Source organism: Coregonus lavaretus (assembly GCF_964263955.1).
Source record: "Coregonus lavaretus genome assembly, contig: HAP1_SCAFFOLD_2840, whole genome shotgun sequence".
Lineage (NCBI taxonomy): Eukaryota > Metazoa > Chordata > Actinopteri > Salmoniformes > Salmonidae > Coregonus > Coregonus lavaretus.
In genome coordinates, this window is record NW_028164195.1 from 48,830 (window position 1) to 70,202 (window position 21,373).

At 48.7% G+C, this 21,373-nt stretch overlaps 1 protein-coding gene and 1 long non-coding RNA gene across 2 annotated transcripts; one reads left to right on the forward strand and one right to left on the reverse strand.

The window, feature by feature from the left end:
- Positions 1–288: 288 nt before the first annotated feature.
- On the forward strand, positions 289–9,733 carry LOC311117341 (adenosine receptor A1-like; the record flags this gene model as incomplete). Its single annotated transcript, XM_084192300.1, has 2 exons — positions 289–650; positions 8,986–9,733. The coding sequence occupies 2 exons, from the start codon at positions 289–291 to the stop codon at positions 9,731–9,733; spliced, it is 1,110 nt and encodes a 369-aa protein (XP_084048426.1).
- A 6,391-nt stretch (positions 9,734–16,124) lies between these two features.
- On the reverse strand, positions 16,125–20,575 carry LOC311117343. Its single transcript, XR_014611602.1, has 2 exons — positions 20,462–20,575; positions 16,125–17,857 (listed from the first exon to the last, which is right to left on the reverse strand). It is a non-coding gene; the product is annotated as an uncharacterized lncRNA (long non-coding RNA).
- Positions 20,576–21,373: the final 798 nt, after the last annotated feature.

The window sequence follows — 21,373 nt, forward strand, 5'->3', positions numbered from 1 at the left end:
GGTAAACTGACTGAGAATGCTTCCTCATGAAAAACCTCACCTGGAAGTCAGTTTCAGGGGAGAGGAGAGAATCAAAGAGCCAATTGGGAAAATGTTATAATTAGCTAGGTAGCCATGGTAGGACATCCACTGTTGCGACAAGTGCAGTAGAAACGTTTAATGATCTCTTAGAGTTAGGTTTGACACCTCACCCAATGGACGGGCTGTGTTTCACTCGTCTTTCTCTCTCTCTCTTAGCTCTGCCACCTCCCCCACCCCTTTGTCTCTGTCCCCCTCTTAGGTTCAGCCATGGAGCACATGTGGCTGTACTCAGTGAGTCAGTGTGTGGTATCTGTGTCGGTGATCGTTGTGAGTGTGAGGATGTCTATGGGTGGTGGTGGGATCGAGGAGGATGGAGGAGGCCAGGGAGGAGGTGGTTATACCCAGAGCGGGAGTGTTTCTGCCTGCCTGAAGTTGTGTCTGGGCTGGGTGGGGGCAATGGGGGGTGCGGTGGGGGTCCCTGTCTCTGTGCTGCTGAACCTGAGGAGTCCCCAGTGCCTGTACACCTGCATTACCCTGGTGTGCTGTCCTCTGCTGGTCAGGCAGTTCACTGTCTGCCTGCTGCTGCTCTTGACCCTCGACTCTCACCTGAAGCATCGCATGGGGAGCAGGTGAGTCAGAGAGGGGGGCTAAAAAGTACCAAAACTAAATCAAGTGCACCTGAAAGAATTTGCCAAATGTTCTCAGGACTGCACTCTAGAGCAGGAGTATTCAACCGGAGGTCCACATAAATATTTAAAAAATAAATTAAAACAAACCAAAAAGTGGAACAAATATATATTTTTATGAATAATGCTAGCAACAACAGAATAAACAATTGTATTATTACATACATACAGTAGAAAAGAGGAGGACATCTTCTTTCTAACAATGATTACTTTATTTATCAACTCCTTATATTGAGCAAATTACACTCATTGGAGCTCATTACACTCATTGGCAGGGATTGGCAAAAATAGCTAATTACAAAATACCATAAAGATCAATGTATCAAAGTAAACTACAAAATAAGTTTGAAATGTATTTAATTAAAATACATGCATTTCATATTTTCAAATATAGAAATACATTTGCAAGTAGCCTGCCCGAACAGCAACAACATTCTCAGTAACGGTTACAGAAACATTTTACTTGCTATGACTGTGATATGTTGTTGTTTATCTACCTTAGTTGAATGCACTGACTGCAAGTCCCTCTGGATAAGAGGGTCTGTTAAATGACCAAAATGTAAATATACTGTATATGAGAAAATTAACGGCAAAGCACACTAGGTATTATTATTGACCTTGTTTCGAAGTGGAGATTACTACTCAACATGCTTTGTAATTTTTTCTTTTTACATACAGTATACATTTATATTTAGTTCATTTAGCAAACACTCTTATCACATTATAGTGCCATCAGACTTTTGATACCAATGCAGGGTGAAAGTGGCCACAAAATTGTAAACCGCTATAGAAAATGGTATAGAAAATGTATTTTGTATTTTGAAAATACTAATTACAGCTCTCGAAAGTATATTGTTACAAAATACATTGGAGTGTAGTTAAGCCCAGTGTAATATAAATTACAAAATACTCAGAAGTAGTTGAAGACATATTTAAAATATATGTAACAGAAATACTGATGTTAAAAATATTTGTTGGTCTGATGTGATTAATAAGGAGCATCCAGATGCTGCACTTGATTAATTTATGAAATTGCTTCTTCCAATTACTGAGAAACATGCACCTGTTAAGAAACTGACTGTTAGAACTGTTAAAGCTCCATGGATTGATGAGGAATTGAAAAACTGTAGGTTGAAAGAGATGGGGCAAAAGGAGTGGCTAATAAGTCTGGCTGCACATCTGACTGGCTGACTTACTGCAAATTGAGAAATGATGTGACTAAACTCAACAAAAATAAGAAGAAACTTTATTATCAAAACAAGATCAATGATATAAAGAATGATGGAAATGTTAAATGAAATAATGGGCAGAAAGACAAATCCCCCCCCCCCCCTTGTTATCGATCAATAATGACAAACCTCCTGGCATTGACAACTTAGATTGAAAGCTACTGAGGATGGTAGCTGACTCTATAGCCACTCCTATCTGTCATATCTTTAATCTGAGCCTAGAGGAAAGTATTTGTCCTCAGGCCAGTAGGGAAGCCAAAGTAATTCCGCTACCCAAGAGTGGTAAAGCGGCATTTACTGGTTCTAACAGCAGACCTATAAGCTTGCTGCCAGCTCTTAGCAAACTGTTGGAAAAAATACAATGCTATTTCTTTGTAAACCAATTAACAACAGACTTTCAGCATGCTTATAGAGAAGGGCACTCAACATGTATTGCACTGACACAAATGACTGATGATTGGTTGAAAGAAATTGATAATAAGAAGATTGTGGGCGCTGTACTGTTAGATTTCAGTGCAGCCTTTGATATTATTGACCATAACCTGTTGTTGAAAAAATAGATGTGTAATGGCTTTACAACCTCTGCCATATCGTGGATTCAGAGCTATCTATCTAATAGAACTCAAAGGACTTTCTTTAATGGAAGCTTCTCTAATGTCAAACATGTAAAGTGGGGTGTACCGCAGGGCAGCTCCCTAGGCCCTCTACTCTTTTCTATTTTTACCAATGACCTGCCGCTGGCATTAAACAAAGCATGCGTCCATGTATTCTGTATTCTGATGATTCAACCATTGTAATCAGAGGGCTGATATAAATACTATGCAGTCTCTCTTGGTTAAGAGTTGAGGAGAGACTGACTGCATCACTTCTTCTTTTTATAAGAAACATTAATGTGTTGAAAATCCCAAATTGTTTGCATAGTTAACTTACACACAGCTCTGACACACACACGTACCCCACCAGACATGCCACCAGGGGTCTTTTCACAGTCCCCAAATCTAGAACAAATTCAAGAAAGCGTACACTATTATATAGAGCCATTATTGCATGGAACTCCGTTCCATCTCATATTGCCCAAGTGAACAGCAAACCTGGTTTCAAAAAACAGATAAAGCAACACCTCACGGCTGTCAGTGTTGCTGTAGGTGGGTGTGGTGATGGAATCAGGCGCAGGACGCAGAACGTAAGTCCAAAAGACTTTAGTGGATGCACAAACACAAGCACGATAAATGCCCTGAGGCGAGAACTCCGCACGCAGGCGAAAAACAAAACGGGCGCACTAAACAGGTGCGACAAAACACTCCAACACCATGGAGAACAGCTCAACCGAGCAAACAGTATACGTACTAGCCAAACGCACGACAGTGAAAACAATCACACACAACACTTGACAAACACAACGAGAACTTATAGGACACTAATGACACTAAACGATAACAGGTGTACAATACCAGACCAGACCAAACGAACATAGAAACATACAACGGTGGCAGCTAGTATTCCGGAGACGACGAACGCCGAAGCCTGCCCGAGCAAGGAAGAGAGGCAGCCTCGGCCGAAACCGTGACAGTACCCCCCCCTTGACACGCGGCTCCAGACGTGCGCCGACTCCGGCCTCGGGGACGACCAGGAGGACGCGGAGCAGGGTGCGTCGGGTGACCACGATGGAATTCCGTCAGGAGAGACGGGTCCAAAATGTCTCTCCTCGGCACCCAGCACCGTTCCTCCGGGCCGTACCCCTCCCACTCCACTAGATATTGGAGACCCCCCATCCGACGTCTCGAATCCAAGATGGACCGCACGGAGTACGCCGGTGCCCCCTCGATGTCCAATGGGGGCGGAGGAGTCTCCCTGATCTCACTTTCTTGGAGTGGGCCAGCTACCACCGGCCTGAGAAGAGACACATGGAACGAGGGGTTAATACTTTTATACTCAACAGGTAGTTGTAATCTGTAACACACCTCGTTCAATCTTCTCAGGACTTTAAATGGCCCTACAAACCGCCGACCCAGTTTCCGACAGGGCAGGCGGAGGGGCAGGTTTCTGGTAGAGAGCCAGACTCGATCACCAGGTGCGTACACCGGTCCCTCACTGCGGTGGAGATCGGCGCTCGCCTTTTGACGACGGAGGGCCCGCTGCAGGTGGACGTGTGCAGCGTTCCATGTCTCCTCCGAGCGCCGCACCCACTCATCCACCGCAGGAGCCTCGATCTGGCTCTGCTGCCAAGGTGCCAGAACCGGCTGGTAACCTAACACACATTGGAAAGGGGTTAGGTTAGTGGAGGAATGGCGTAGGGAATTCTGGGCCATTTCGGCCCAGGGAACGTACCTTGCCCACTCCTCCGGCCGGTCCTGGCAGTATGTTCTAAGAAACCTACCCACATCCTGGTTCACACGTTCCACCTGCCCATTACTCTCCGGGTGGTAACCCGAGGTGAGGCTCACCGAGACCCCCAACCGCTCCATAAAAGCTCTCCAGACTCTGGAGGTAAATTGGGGACCTCGATCAGACACAATATCCTCGGGTACCCCGTAGTGCCGGAACACATGGGTGAATAGCGCTTCGGCGGTCTGCAGGGCAGTAGGAAGGCCCGGCATAGGGAGCAAACGACAGGCCTTAGAGAACCGGTCCACAACGACCAGTATAGTGGTATTCCCCTGTGAAGGAGGAAGGTCAGTGATGAAATCCACCGAGAGGTGAGACCATGGTCGTTGTGGAACGGGCAGGGGTAGTAACTTACCCCTAGGCAGATGTCTAGGCGCCTTACACTGGGCGCACACCGAGCAGGAGGAAACATAAACCCTCACATCCCTCGCCAACGTGGGCCACCAGTACTTAGCACTAAGACAGTGCACTGTCCGGCCGATACCCGGGTGTCCAGAGGAGGGTGACGTGTGAGCCCAATAGATCAATCGATCCCGAACCTCGAGCGGAACGTACTTCCGACCCTCCGGGCATTGAGGTGGACTAGGGTCGGTGCGTAACGCCCGCTCGAGTTCAGCATCGACCTCCCACACTACCGGTGCCACCAGACAAGACTCCGGCAGTATGGGAGTGGGCTCCACGGACCTCTCCTCCGTGTCATACCGCCGAGACAGTGCGTCTGCCTTACCGTTCTGTGACCCAGGGATGTACGTGATCTTAAATATGAACCGGGTCAAAAACATATTCCACCGCGCCTGGCGAGGGTTCAGTCTCCTCGCTGCCCGGATGTACTCCAGGTTACGGTGGTCCGTCAAAATGAGGAAAGGGTGTTGAGCCCCCTCAAGCCAGTGCCTCCACACCTTTAGGGCCTGTACCACGGCTAACAGCTCCCTGTCCCCTACGTCATAATTTCGCTCCGCCGGACTGAGCTTCTTGGAATAAAAAGCACAGAGGCGGAGTTTAGGTGGCGCGCCGGACCGTTGCGAAAGCACGGCTCCTATACTGGCCTCTGACGCGTCCACCTCTACCTGAAATGGTAAAGAAGGATCCGGATGCGCCAGCACCGGGGCCGAGGTAAACAGGTCCTTCAGCCTCCCAAACGCCCTGTCCGCCTCGGCTGACCACTGCAGACGCACCGGACCCCCCTTCAAAAGAGACGTTATGGGAGCTGCCACCTGTCCAAAACCCCGGATAAACCTCCGGTAGTAATTCGCAAACCCCAAAAACTGCTGCACCTCCTTCACAGTGGTTGGCGTTTGCCAATTACGCACGGCTGACACCCGGTCTACCTCCATCTTCACCCCTGACGCAGACAACTGATAACCCAAAAAGGAGACTGACTCCTGGAAAAACAGACACTTCTCTGCCTTGACATACAGGTCGTGCTCCAACAGCCTCCGCAACACTCGGCGCACCAGGGCCACATGCTCGACTCGGGTAGACGAGTACACGAGAATGTCATCTATGTACACGACCACCCCCTGCCCCTGCATGTCCCTGAAGATCTCATCCACGAATGATTGGAAAACTGAAGGAGCGTTCATCAACCCGTATGGCATGACAAGATACTCGTAATGGCCCGAGGTGGTACTAAAGGCTGTCTTCCATTCATCGCCCCCCCTAATGCGCACCAAGTTGTACGCGCTCCTGAGATCTAATTTAGTGAAGAAACGCGCCCCGTGCAATGACTCCGTCATGGTCGCAATCAGCGGGAGTGGATAACTGTACTTCACCGTGATCTGATTGACACCACGGTAATCAATGCACGGGCGTAACCCACCATCCTTTTTCTTCACAAAAAAGAAACTCGAGGACGCAGGGGAAGTGGAGGGCCGTATGTATCCTTGTCTCAGAGATTCGTCTATGTAAGTCTCCATAGCTCTCTTCTCCTCCTGAGACAGAGGATACACATGGCTCCGTGGGAGCGCAGCTCCTGCCTGGAGGTCTATCGCACAATCTCCCTGCCTATGGGGAGGCAACTGCGTCGCCCTCGACTTACTGAACACAATAGCCAAATCCCCATACTCAGGGGGAACGTGCAATGCGGGCACCTGGTTTGGACTCTCCACCGAGGTAGCCCCTACGGAAACGCCTAAACATCGACCCACACACTGAGCAGACCACTCCATCAGAGCCCTCTCCTGCCACGAAATAGACGGGTTATGGGTACTCAACCAGGGCATGCCCAGCACCACCGGATACGCAGGCGAGTCGATCAGAAATAGCTGGATCATCTCCTGATGACCCCCCTGCGCACACATCCTAAGTGGCGCCGTGACCTCCCTGATCAAGCCCGCACCCAACGGACGGCTATCTAGGGCATGAACGGGGAAGGGGACGTCAACAGGGAGAAGGGGAATCCCTAAGGCTAAACAAAATCTCTTATCAACAAAATTCCCAGCCGCGCCTGAATCTACCAGCGCCCTATGCTGGGAATGAGGTGCGACCTGTGGAAAACGCACAGGTATACAGAAGTGCGCAACAGAGAGCTCTGGGTGAGTGGGGCGCCTACTCACCTGGAAGGGCTCCCCAGTGCGGGGCCTGTCGTCTTCTCCCCTAGGAGGCCATCCCCAGCACCTAGCCGCGGTGTGTCCTCCCCGACCACAGTTGGTGCAGGAGATGGACCCCCTCGTACTCCGACCCCTCCTCTCTCTAGCGCCAGCGCCCCCGAGCTCCATGGGGCACGGCTCGGAGGCGCTGGAGGGTGAAATGGACGGACCCCCCTCGGGACGTCCGCGGGTAGCTAGCAGGGTATCCAGCCTGATGGACATGTCGACTAACTGGTCGAACGAGAGGCTGGTGTCCCAACAGGCCAGCTCCCTACGGACGTCCTCACGTAGACCACAGCGGTAGTGATCAATGAGGGCCCGCTCATTCCACCCTGCATCCGCCGCTAGAGTCCGGAATTCCAACGCGAACTCCTGGGCACTCCTCCTCCCCTGCCGGAGGCAGAACAGACGCTCCCCCGCCGCTTTCCCCTCCGGGGGATGGTCAAACACCGCCCTGAAGCGGCGGGAGAACTCAGCGTACGTGATGGTGGTAGCGTCTAGTCTCCTCCACTCAGCGTTGGCCCATTCTAACGCTTTGCCGGAAAGGCAGGAGATCAGGGCGGACACGCTCTCGTGTCCCGAGGGCGCCGGGTGCACGGTGGCCAGGTAAAGCTCCACCTGGAGAAGGAAGCCCTGACACCCGGCAGCGGGTCGAGTCGAACTCCTCTGGGTTCCGGAGCGGGTATGGGCTGACTTGCCGATGGTGAGGGCAGGGAAGATGGCGTTGGGGGTGTCCCTCGGGTCTCCCAGCGTTGGAGGGTGGTGATCACCTCCTGCAGGGCGGACCCCATCCGCAGGATCTGGTCATTCTGCTCCCGGACCCTGTCCTCCAACGTCTCCTGTGCTGTTTTGGCTCCTGCTGATTCCATTCGAGCAGGTGTGTGATTCTGTCAGTGTTGCTGTAGGTGGGTGTGGTGGTGGAATCAGGCGCAGGACGCAGAACGTAAGTCCAAAAGACTTTAGTGGATGCACAAACACAAGCACGAATAAATGCCCTGAGGCGAGAACTCCGCATGCAGGCGAAAAACAAAACGGGCGCACTAAACAGGTGCGACAAAACACACCAACACCATGGAGAACAGCTCAACCGAGCAAACAGTATACGTACTAGCCAAACGCACGACAGTGAAAACAATCACACACAACACTTGACAAACACAACGAGAACTTATAGGACACTAATGACACTAAACGATAACAGGTGTACAATACCAGACCAGACCAAACGAACATAGAAACATACAACGGTGGCAGCTAGTATTCCGGAGATGACGAACGCCGAAGCCTGCCCGAGCAAGGAAGAGAGGCAGCCTCGGCCGAAACCGTGACAACGGCACAACGCCTCTCCCCTATTTGACCTAGATAGTTTGTGTGTATGTATTGATATGTAGGCTATGTGTGCCTTTTGTAAAAATAAATAACAATTGATGTAGTTCTGTCCTTCAGCTGTTGTCTATTAAAGTTCTGTATTATGTTTCATGTTTTGTGTGGACCCCAGGAAGAGTAGCTGCTTCTTTTGCAACAGCTAATGGGGATCCTAATAAAATACAAAAATAATAATCTCTGCTCTCTGGTGTATCCGAGATAAGCTTTAAAAAAGCACCCGCAGGTACGGATCACAGAAAGTGCCACTGGTTGCTGGTAAGCTTTCTTGATTTGGACATACATTTTTGCCAACACGTTTTACCTTTTTTTAACCAACTAAACAGCTACTTTTAGAAAACAATGTTTGGGAATTACCTTTGTCTAGCTAATAGGCTATGTTAGAGCTTATACTTCCAATTATAATGTGGGGAGGTCAAAATAATGAAAAACTGTCTACCAAATCTATTAATTTTAAAATGTTGGTTAATGTTACTTCTCCTTGCCATTATCATTCACCTGATGATAAGACAAGACGTGAAAAATAAAATGTTGGTTAACACATGATTGGGGTCCCTGGGTCGCCAGTTTGCCTCGGCGGGGGTCCCTGGGCAGGAAAAGGTTGAAGACCCCTGCTCTAGACCATCAGTGCATGCTGGCTTCATTTGACCCATTGGGTTCTATGTTTATCCCTTCTCTCTCTCTCTGTTTCAGGTACAGTTCCCTGGTGACACGTCGGCGAGTCCTGTGTGTGGTCCTGCTGTGCTGGGTGGCATCTGTCCTCTCCTCCTTTGCCCAGTTCATCGGCTGGAATGTCCTGGACACCTGGGGAGGGGCTGAGGGATGGCTGGATGAGCTGGAGCTGGATGACATCCCATCAGGCAACTGGACCTCCCCTCCTCCTCCCCCTCCTGCGCCCCCCAAGTACAACCAGGACCGCTCTGTGATCGGGAAGTACCTCCCTTATGGCGGCTTCCTGTCCAAGTTCTATGTGGAGGATCTCCATAACTTCACTTACGCAGAGATCCATAGGAGCCACTGGGGGGTGTGTGCCCCCGACACCGTCCTCAGCCCCCAGTTCCTGGTCTATGTCTATGGGGTGACCGTCTTCCTGCTCCCGCTAATGGGCCTGCTGGCCATTTACCTAGACCTGGTCTGTGTGATGCCCAGACAGGACCCTGAAGGCCCGGGCTCTGGCCCCCCAAAACGCCGCTCTCCCCGTGCCCGCTCTCTGGGCCTCTCCCTCTGCCTCCTGGTCCTCCTGTGCCTGCCCCTTCACATCACCCACTCCCTCCTGCTTTTCTCCCCAGGCACACTGCCCCCGACCTGGGCTTTCCCGCTGGGCTCGCTCCTGTCGCAGCTCTACGGTCTGGTGCCCCCTCTCCTCTTCACCATTCCCATACAACGGGTGGGGGCGTCCTGCTCACTCAAAGGGAGGCTGTGCCCAGATGTGTGTGTGTGACATGGAATGGGAAAACAGGGAAGGTGTCTGTGTAAAAGCGTTGTTACAACACCAGCATTCCCATCTCATTTGTTATAATTCACTCTCTTAGGCTCTGTTTACACACATATCCAATATGGTAATACATCGAAAATTGCTGAACATCCAATTTCCCTGGAAGTTTGTCCACAAACATAAGTTCCAGACATTGTGTGTAAACAGGGCCATGTATCATTGTGTAATTCACAAGGAGCTTCTTTGTGTATCTATCCCTATAAATATTAATCAACCTGTCAGTAGCACATACTAGACGTTAATTCGTTTTTCAAACACTGTGCTGTTTAATCATTGGGTCTCATATCAAATAAGGTCACTAACCAGGCTTCCATCCAACCTTTTTATGCTGAGTAAAGTACATGTCGGTTAAACACTTTAAAGACAGGCCTGATGGAAACAGCTAATTTGTCAGTAGACTTTCCAAATGTCGGCCAAACAAACAAGGTGGGATCTTTTTGTGTCTGTAAAATTAATTATGTGAGAAATGGCGGTGGAAACGCCTTTACGCACAAATATTGATATAATAACCATCATACCGAGGTAAACTTGGAGTCACACGATGATATGGTGTGTGGTCCTTCCACTACACTCGGGAAACAATACAGTTTATTACGCTACAGATGAAATAAGTTATGATGAACTTCACAGGGTGGTGAAAATGCAAGGTGATGAACTTGATGCCATTTGACAAATTAAAATCATCTTGCTCTTTTGTCCATAATAATCTCATCAACCACACTGTATCTGCGAGCTGTTGTGCCATGACCAGAGTGGGCATATTCGCTATATAACGCAAACATTTTTGTGACAAAACCATCAGTAGAGTTGAAAATGCGATTAAAACCCATTTAAATTCTAGTTTTTATTCAGTACATGGGAATTTAACTGCAAAAGTTATTTTTATGTGCACTACATCATCATGCACAGCCTTTTATCAGCAACAAGTCAATTTGTTGGAAACACATCTCTGGTGGGAAAATCTGTCGCCAATTGGATGGAAACCTAGCTACCGAGAGAGTAAATATCACGCAGCAGACTTCTTCTAATCTCACACTGATCCAGAACTAAGCCTGGGACTAGATCAGGATCTGTCTGCATTGTAACATGCCTACTGCTGCTGCTGCTGCTGCGGATGCTATAGATCTAGCTTTGATCATGTTTAATTAAACACACAGTAATAACAGCATGGTTGGTCCGGCGACGACCTCATAATTATAGCAGAGAAACGGTCTTCATGGCTGTTTTGATTAACTGTATAAATCTAATACTCTCCTTAAATAAAAGGCCTTGCTCTAACTAATTGGATTGTTCATCTTCTGGCCACGTTGGTGTGAAAAATTACTTGGGGGGGGGGGCATCTCGCCTTCTTTAACACATGCACATGCACTCTCTCTCTCTCTTTCTTTCTTTGGTCTTATTAAGAGGGTCTGTCTTGTCCCTCCCTCTAATTCTCTCTCTCTTTATGCTCATCTCTCTTTCTAATACATGCACACACACTCTGTTCTTCTCTTCTCTCTCTCTTCTCTCTCACATACAGATAACTGCCAACATAAAGGAAACACTTGAGTAAATGAGGGATACAAAGTATATTGAAAGCAGGTGCTTCCACACAGGTGTGGTTCCTGAGTTAATTAAGCAATTAACGTCCCATCATGCTTAGGGTCATGTAAAAAAATGCCAAATTGACCATTATTTTGGCTACCATGGCTAGAAGAGATCTCAGACTTTGAAAGAGGGGTCTCAAAGGAGCATAAGGGGTTTAAAGGGAGTGTGTAAGTGTGTGTGTGTCTCTCAGTCACCAGATCTCAACCCAATTGAACACTTACGTGAGATTCTGGAGCGGCTCCTGAGACAGTGTTTTCCACCACCATCAACAAAGCACCAAATGATGGAATTTCTCGTGGAAGAATGGTGTGGCATCCCTCCAATAGAGTTCCAGACACTTGTAGAATCTATGCCAAGGTGCATTGAAGCTGTTCTGGCGGCTCGTGGTGGCCCAATGCCCTATTTAAACACTTTATGTTGGTTTCCCTTATTTTGACAGTAACCTGTACATCATCATACATCAATCCGCCATCTCAATTTTTCTCTCTCTCTCTGTCTACCGGTTTCTCCCCAAACCCCACCCTCAGATCTTCACAAAAGCAACATCTCTCTCTGCCTGGAACACATTATTGATGGAGAGCAGTTCTGGCTTGGGTGCCCATTCAATTGTTCCGTCTGCCTGAGAGCACAGTCCTTCCTGATTACGCTGTGCTTCTCTAACCGCTGCTCACCGACCGACACGGTCACCCACTTCAATCAATGGCTGGGACCACAATGGCACAGCACGGCCCGATGCACCACTAACGTCATTACCAGAGAATAGAGGCCACTCCGGTCACCTGACTACCGTTAACAGAGGCTAACTGGGGCCATCGCTACTGCTAGCATTTCCTATTTCACAGTGCTGGTATTTACCTGGTATTGGGTAGGACATTTTGTGGTAAGAATGTATACTTTAATGGTACTTACATGAGATAATTCAAAATTAGGGAAATACCTGGTCTAATGGTGAAACAAATAAGTAATTAATTGGTTTTTACTGTGTAATTACCATCTTATCATGTAATTACTTGATCATTTCTGTACCTTACAATAAAGATAATTTCTGTACTTTACATTCAACATAATTTATATATGTAACCATTGGATAATATAACACTCAACCTACAATGGTGGTTGTAATGTACTAATGATATATAATGCTTATGAAGATAGGCTATTATTGTCACGGTCGTCTAAGAGCGAAGGAGACCAAGGCGCAGCGTGTGCAAGAAACATGACTTTATTAATTAAAGTTTCGAACTACAAACAAAAGACGACTCATGAAGTCCACGGTACACCGACCGAAACGGAACAAAAACCCACAACACCCAAAGGAAAACATACAGATAAATATGGCTCCCAATCAGAGATAACGAGCCGACAGCTGACACTCGTTACCTCCGATTGGGAGTCACATGACTACACAAGAACTAACCAAAACCACACACACCCAAATGAACACACCCTATTCCCAACCTAACCAAAACAAACCCCAACAACACGAATACACCCTGGCTCAAATACAAGTCCCGGAGCCAGAGTGTGACAGTACCCCCCCCTAAAGGCGCGGACTGCGACCGCGCCTCAACTAGGGCTAACCAAGGGAGGGCTGGGTGGGCATACCTCTTCGGCGGTGGTTCTGGCTCTGGTCGTGGTCCCCACCCCACCATAGTCACTACCCGCTTCCGTAGCCTCCTCCAACTGACCACCCTCCAACTTAACCCCACCGGATTAAGGGGCAGCACCGGACTAAGAGGCAGCACCGGACTAAGGGGCAGCACCGGACTAAGGGGCAGCACCAGGATAAGGGGCAGCACCAGACTAAGGGGCAGCACCGGACTAAGGGGCAGCACCGGACTGAATGGCGGATCCTGGCTGGCTGGCTCTGGCGGATCCTGGCTGGCTGGCGGACCCCGGCTGGACGGCTCTGGCGGATCCTGGCTGGACGGCTCATGGCTGGCTGACGGATCTGGCTGCTCATGGCTGGCTGACGGATCTGGCTGCTCATGGCTGGCTGACGGATCTGGCTGCTCATGGCTGGCTGACGGATCTGGCTGCTCATGGCAGGCTGACGGATCTGGCTGCTCATGGCTGGCTGACGAATCTGGCTGCTCATGGCAGGCTGACGGATCTGGCTGATCCTGTCTGGCGGAAGGCTCTGGCTGATCCTGTCTGGCGGAAGGCTCTGGCTGATCCTGTCTGGCGGAAGGCTCTGGCTGATCCTGTCTGGCGGAAGGCTCTGGCTGATCCTGTCTGGCGGAAGGCTCTGGCTGATCCTGTCTGGCGGAAGGCTCTGGCTGATCCTGTCTGGCGGAAGGCTCTAGCGGCTCCTGTCTGGCGGAAGGCTTTAGCGGCTCCGGTCTGGCGGACGGCTCTGAAGGCTCATGGCAGACGGGCGGCTTTGCAGGCTCAGTACAGACGGGCAGTTCATGCAGCGCTTGGCAGACGGACAGTTCAGACGGCGTTGGGCAGACAGGCAGTTCAGGCGCCGTTGGGCAGACGGGCAGTTCAAGCGCCGTTGGGCAGACGGGCAGTTCAGGCGCCGTTGGGCAGACGGGCAGTTCAGGCGCCGTTGGGCAGACGGCAGACTCTGGCCGGCCGAGACGCACTATAGGCCTGGTGCGTGGTGCCGGAACTGGTGGTCCCGGGCTGAGGACACGCATCTCAGGGCTAGTGCGGGGAGCAGCAACAGGACGCACAGGACTCTGGGGACACACAGGAGGCTTGGTGCGTGGTGTAGGCACTGGTGGTACTGGGCTGGAGCGGGGAGGTGGCGCCGGAAATACCGGACCGTGCAGGCTTACTGGCTCCCTTGAGCACTGAGCCTGCCCAACCTTACCTGGTTGTATGCTCCCCGTCGCCCGACCAGTACGGGAAGGAGGAATAACCCGCACCGGGCTATGTAGGCGAACCGGGGACACCATGCTTAAGGCTGGTGCCATGTAAGCCGGCCCGAGGAGACGCACTGGTGGCCTGATGCGTTGGGCCGGCTTCATGACATCCGGCTCAACGCTCAATCTAGCCCGGCCGATACGTGGAGCTGGAATGTACCGAACCGGGCTATGCACGCGTACAGGAGACACCATGCGCTCTACTGCGTAACACGGTGTCTGCCCGTACTCTCGCTCTCCACGGTAAGTACAGGGAGTAGGCGCAGGTCTCCTACCTGACTTCGCCACACTCCCTTTAAGGCCCCCCCCAAGAAATTTTTGGCTAGTGCTCACGGGCTTCCAGCCTTGCCTCTGTGCTGCCTCCTCATATTGCCTCCTCTCGGCTTTAGCTGCCTCCAGCTCTTCACGAGGGCGGCGATATTCTCCCGGTTGTGCCCAAGGACCCCTTCCATCCAGTATCTCCTCCCATGTCCATGAATCCTGTGTAGGTGGATCCTGTTGCCGCTTGACACGCCGCTTGGTCCTAGAATGGTGGGTTTTTCTGTCACGGTCGTCTAAGAGCGAAGGAGACCAAGGCGCAGCGTGTGCAAGAAACATGACTTTATTAATTAAAGTTTCGAACTACAAACAAAAGACGACTCATGAAGTCCACGGTACACCGACCGAAACGGAACAAAAACCCACAACACCCAAAGGAAAACATACAGATAAATATGGCTCCCAATCAGAGATAACGAGCCGACAGCTGACACTCGTTACCTCCGATTGGGAGTCACATGACTACACAAGAACTAACCAAAACCACACACACCCAAATGAACACACCCTATTCCCAACCTAACCAAAACAAACCCCAACAACACGAATACACCCTGGCTCAAATACAAGTCCCGGAGCCAGAGTGTGACAATTATAGGAAAGAGATATGCCTGTCATAACAGACCATGACACGTCATAAAACAGAAGAAATACTGATATGACCCTGTTACAGTACATGAATCAGCTAAATGATAGTGTTTTACACTTCCCATCAGGGTTATGTGACAGTGTATCATCTTCTCTGATGATTGGTTTAGACGGACTGAGACATCCTCATGAGAGTGTTTAAGTCTTCTAGAACACTATCGTTATAGAACAAGCCATGCTAGTATTAGAACGCTACTGGATGAAGTCAAGCTCTGATGACCACTTCAAGCGATGTGTCACCCACCAATTGCTACATTAGGTTTGCGTGTCATTATTTCAGCTAACCTGGGGATATGTTCTGGACATGGTGTATCTATTGTTCTACTGCCTACAGCGTTGGTTCACGTCAGCTGGTATAGGCTAGTATAGCCCTTGCTCCTGGTGAGTCCATTACTTTGATTGCCGTTTGACAATCTGTCTTTATGACAGCCTACTGTGGAGCCTTATCGTCGATAGAAGACAAACACATCGATCCATCACGCAGCGACCTCCAGCAGCTATTAAATCCAGCCGCACACGCAGATGGACAAGTTGAGTGCTTCTTGACAGAATCGGGTATTGATTGCATGGAAGTAGTGGGGGCGTCATATATTTCTGTGCATCTGACTTGACTATCCTTTTGGCTCCCTCTGTTCCTCTCTCTCGCTTCCTCTCTCTCTCCCCCTCTTCCCATGATTCATTAGCACAGTCATGGAGCCTTCTGTATGTTGTTTATTCTCTTTCAACCCCTCGTCTGTTACAGCTCTTTCTAGCATTTCTTTCCTTCCTCCCTGCCTGGGTTTTTATCTTCCTACCTTTAGCTCTCTATTCCCTATTGATGTTGTCATCTGCGGTGTCTCTTCTCCTCTCACCGTGTTTCAGAACATTTCTTATTAAAGAGGACACATCTAAAAACAGACTCGTCTCCGGTGTTATTTTTGAAGTATTTTTTATTTTGTCGTGCTTTGTATCTTTCCCCTATAAAGAAATAGTTAGCTATATCAACAGCGACACATGGACTATAAAATAACAGCAGTGAAAGACGAGAAGAAGAAACAAACAGGCACGGGAGACGGAAATAGAAAGAACTAGAGAGACAGAGTAAGAGAGAAGTGGAAAGAGCAGTTTCTAGAGAATAACCAAAAACAACAAACATGGGAGGTGTACAGTTATAACATTTACAATAATAATAACAGTAATAATAATAATAACAATTATAATAGTTCAAATAATAACAATAATTAATAACAAATCAATAAGACCTCAGGTATTTCATAAAGACAAATTAAACATTTTTTTCTATCTTTTTTTGTTTTGATCACTGGACAGTAGTTTGTTCATTTTTGTACCTCTAGGCTAATAATGTGTTAGTATAGTATCTTCATAATGCGTTCAATAGTAAACTGTATTTTTTCTCAATTTCTTAAAAGATTCATTTAAGTTATCTTACTGTTTACATTTTTACACAAATAAAGAATTCAGAGATATGTATGTGTGTGTGTGTATGTGTGTGTGTGCATGGCATTCAGAAAAATATCCATCATGTATTTTTCCTTATTCATTACTTTCCCTTTCACTCATTGTTTTTCTTTTAAGACTTTTAAACATTTTTATCCCTTTAAGGGCATTTTAAAATAATTAAGCTTTTCCTTAATGTGTCTCGTCGACTTATGTTCCCTTTCTTCTAACTCACGAAAGGAGACTGGCACTAATCCTTTCATTATTGGCCAACAATAGAGGAGAGATAAAGACAGACACAGACAGAGAGAGAGGGAGGGAACAAGGGAGAAGAAGAGGACGAGAAAGAGAGGTGAATAGAGAGGGAGGGCGAAAGAGAGAGACAACAGTTCTGTTCCGCAAGGAAAGTAGTCATTCATAACAGGAAGGTTTCTAAATTACCCAGAAAACATTGCCAGCCTCCCCAGCACGGACGGCAACTACAATACCTGGGTTGTCTGCAGAATTTACTGGGTAGTTCAGAAATACTTTAAGAGACTTTCAGGGTAACACTCTGCAATGTAGTCAAATAATTATAGATGAGTTGTTCTCTGTGGGCTGATGTGCTTTGGCAGTTTCAAGTAATCAAATTAAGCATTCAAACTCAATATCTTCTGGAAACCATACCCACCCCACCTGTTTGTCTGTGCCAGTTATGGATCGAACATTTTGGAAATGGACGGTTTTTTCTCTTTCGCCTTTCTACATCTCTCTCTCTCTCCAATTACCACAGGGAAGAAAGTGCTTCTTGTTATCGCTTCTCTCTATCAAAATAATGACCATATTATCACTTCTCCCTTTGTCTGTCTCTTTCTTTTTCTATCTCTCCTTCATCCTCCCTCGCTCCCTCGCTCCTTCCTCCAGTACACCTACAGTATGGCACAGTTATAATGTTAGGGCTGATCAGAGTCGTCTCTCTTTCAGTCTCTGTTCTGGTCTGTGTTGTGGTCTGTGTTGTGGTCTGTGATGTGGTCTGTGTGCAGTAGTATTACAGTCGATTCAGAAGGCCACCCATCATGGCGTGTTGGGGGGAGGGGTGTGGGTTTTGGGGATGGAGGCTACAGTAGGTACTCCTTCTTGCCCTGACTGGCATCATTCCCGTTGAGGAAAGCCTCCTGGACCTCCCCGTGCTCGTCCAACCCACTGGCCTCATGGGTAAGATACGAACCTGGGAGAGGGAGAATGAACAGAGAGAGAAAAGAGGAGAGAGGGAGAGAGAGAGAGATGCAAAAAGACAGAGGGGAGAGGAGGCAGAGAGAGAGAGAGTCATAGAGAGAGAGAGAGAGGAGGCAGAGAGAGAGAGAGTCATAGAGAGAGAGAGAGAGGAGGCAGAGAGAGAGAGCAAGTGAGAGAGAGAGAGAGAGAGAGAGAGAGAGAGAGAGAGAGAGAGAGAGAGAGAGGAGGCAGAGAGAGAGAGAGCAAGTGAGAGATAGAGAGAGAGAGAGAGAGAGAGAGAGAGAGAGAGGAGGCAGAGAGAGAGAGAGCAAGCGAGAGATAGAGAGAGAGAAGGCATAAAGAGAGAGAAGGTTGTGCAGCAGAGAGAGGGAGACAGATGAACGGGTGTGGATGTTAGTTGTGACAGAGAAATATAATCCTTGTGACATTCAGTGAACCCATCAAAGCAATCTTTACCATATTGTTAAAGTCCTACCTGTGATTAATTATTAGTTCAGTTAGAATTAGGTCAGTACCAATTAAGTATAGGCTCCCGGGTACGATATGTGCCTGACAGAGGGAGAGGGGGAAATGAGAGAGGGCCAAGCATGGTGAAAAGAGAGAAAAAGAGGGGCGGAGGCATAGAGAGAGAAAGATAAGGGTAGAGAGAGGCACAGAGAGAGGGAGATGAAGAGAGATAGAGAGAAGGATGGTGGGGAAATTAGCTACGGCAGAGTAATATAATAATAAGAGACAGTCAAACTATCAAACTAAATTCTTTAATTTCTCTCTGATTTACATGATCAGTGCAGAATTTAAAGGGCCAGACAAAGACACAGATTAAGCCTAGTCATTGACTAAAAAGCGATTTCAATCCTTTGAGAATGCTTTTTAGTCCAGGAGTAGGTTTAATTTGTATCCGGGAATGTAAGGACAGACGCTGGGAGACGAGAAGCAAGTACAGGGAGTGAACATTTAATATATACAGACATGAAACAAAACATGGACAGCGTCTGGACAGGGGAAACATAACGACATTAATGCTGACACAGGGATCAACCTGGGGAACAGACAGATATAGAAGGGGCAATCAACAAATGGAAGGAGTCCAGGTGAGTCCAATGAGCGCTGATGCGCGTAACGATGGTGACAGGTGTGCATAATGATGGGAAGCCTGGCGCCCTCTAGCGCCAGGGAGGGGGAGCGGGAGCAGGCGTGACAGTACCCCCCCCTCTAGGGATGCCCCCCTGGCATCCCACCTGGGTGAGCCTGACGGGCTGGCCGAGCCATGGGAGCCGGACGAGACGGCCGAGGCGCGGGAACCTGTCGAGCCTGACGGGCCGGCCGAGAAATGGGAGCCTGACGAGCCGGCTGAGGCGTGGAAGCCTGACGAGCCGGCTGAGGCGTGGGTGCTTGACGAGCCGGCTGAGGCGTGGGAGCCTGACGAGCCGGCTGAGGCATGACGTGGGATGGGAGCCTGCCGAGCCAACCGAGGCAAGAAAACCTCTCGAGCCAGCTGAGCCATCCCTGGTTCCTTCGGCAGCGGCACCCAGACCCGACGTCACCAACCCAAACTAAAAAAACGTGATGCTTCTGATATTCTGTAACGTTCTCGGTTCTACAGACGCTGGGAGACGGGAAGCAAGTACAGGGTGATGATTTAATAAATAAAAGACATGGAACAAAACGAGGACAGCGTCTAGACGGGGAAACAAAACAACATCAATGCTGACACCGGGATCAAACAGGGGAACAGACAGATATAGAGGAGGTAATCAACAAATGGAAGGAGTCCAGGTGAGTCCAATGAGCACTGATGCACGTAACGATGGTGACAGGTGTGCGTAATGATGGGCAGCCAGGCGCCCTCGAGCGCCAGGGAGGGGAAGCGGGAGCAGGCGTGACAGGGAAACCTGCCCAACAAGCCCAATCATGTTCAAGTTGAAGTATCACTGCAGGAGCCAATGGCAGTCTCTTTGTTGATAGAACATGATTGGGCTTGTCTGGTCAAGGCTTTGATTGGCACACAGGCAGCCACAGCAGGACAGAGACAGGGCCCTAATAGTGCTGTCTCTGCTCACTGATTGGTTGTAATGGCTCTGTCTATTTGCTGATTGGCATTCTGGCTGTATGAACCCTCCCCTGGTCTCCAAGGTTCTATTCCCGGACAACTTTATTGGCACTGAAGGAGGAAGCATGGGGCTGCCAGAGGCTGTTAAAATGATGGGGGAGCGTGGGTAACTGAGTTTTTCTTTATTGATGTGCCCTGATACAGTAAACCATAGGGGTCATTAAAAAACATGACCACACCTACATTTCCCACCAACCCCCCTGGCTAAGATACAAGGTCGTTTGTCATGTTCTGAGGTGAGAGAGGAAAGAGCGTGCCCTTTTCCCCCTCATCCTCCTATCTCATCCATTTGTGTCCATCTTTTATTTACTATTTTTAATTCACTGAGACAGATATAGTTTCTGCATATTTGCCATTAGTTACAGCGAGGTGAGGCGTGACCATTGAGAATTCATGGTAGTCTCACCTTTAATGGAATTCATATAACTTTTCAACTTTTGTGTGTGTGTGTGTTTGTGTGCGTGCGCGTGCATATGTGTGTGTTACCTTTCTGTCGGACAGAGCACCAGATGGTGACGATGAGAACACAGATAACAGTGAAGACCAGAAGAGCCAGGACGCCCCCTATCACAGCGTACGGTCCTGCACTGTGGGTCTCAATCACTGCACCGGGGTCTGAGAGGGCGGGAGGGAGAAAGAGAGAGAGAGATGGGGGAGAGATATATGGGGAGGGGGAGAAAATAGTATTAAATCAAAGTCTGTACATCCCTGAACGGTGAGATCATATACTGTATCTTTCACCATACCTGTATTATCACCCACAGAACACTGGAGCAAGAAGGAAGAGAATTGGAAGAGCTCAGACTAACAGAGCACATAGCTCCAGTGTACAGAGAGCACTTGTTTACACCACAGACACTCCCAGAATAAATAATAAGAGTTTCATACAGGCTGGAGTGAAAATGTGGAGTGACACCTGGAAAAATGGTTTGTGTGTGTGTGTGTGTGTGTGTGTGTGTGTGTGTGTGTGTGTGTGTGTGTGTGTGTGTGTGTGTGTGAATACATAGTGCCAACCCTGCCCAGGAGACCAGGACACATAGGAATGGGCTTGGTCCAAGGACTCTACCAGACTGGAATTAAAACAGGAATCATTAACACAATGCTAACAAAATAACACAGCCACAGAGAGGTGTAGGATGGATGAAGAAAAAAGAGGAGAGAGAGCAAAGACGACTGACAAATGAGCAAATGAGAAAGTGTGTGTGTCGTCTATCTATCAGTGTGAGCACGTGGAAGACAGAAGAAGAAAAGAGTGTAGAAGTGTGTGTTCGAAGAGTCTGCCGAAGCAATATTTCATGCCGGATGAAAAATTAAGTGCTGCCTTCCCACGGTGCATTTCTCTCCCTCGCTGTGCCCAAAGCTCGGTGGGTAATGAGTGACAGTATAAAGGAGCCCGTC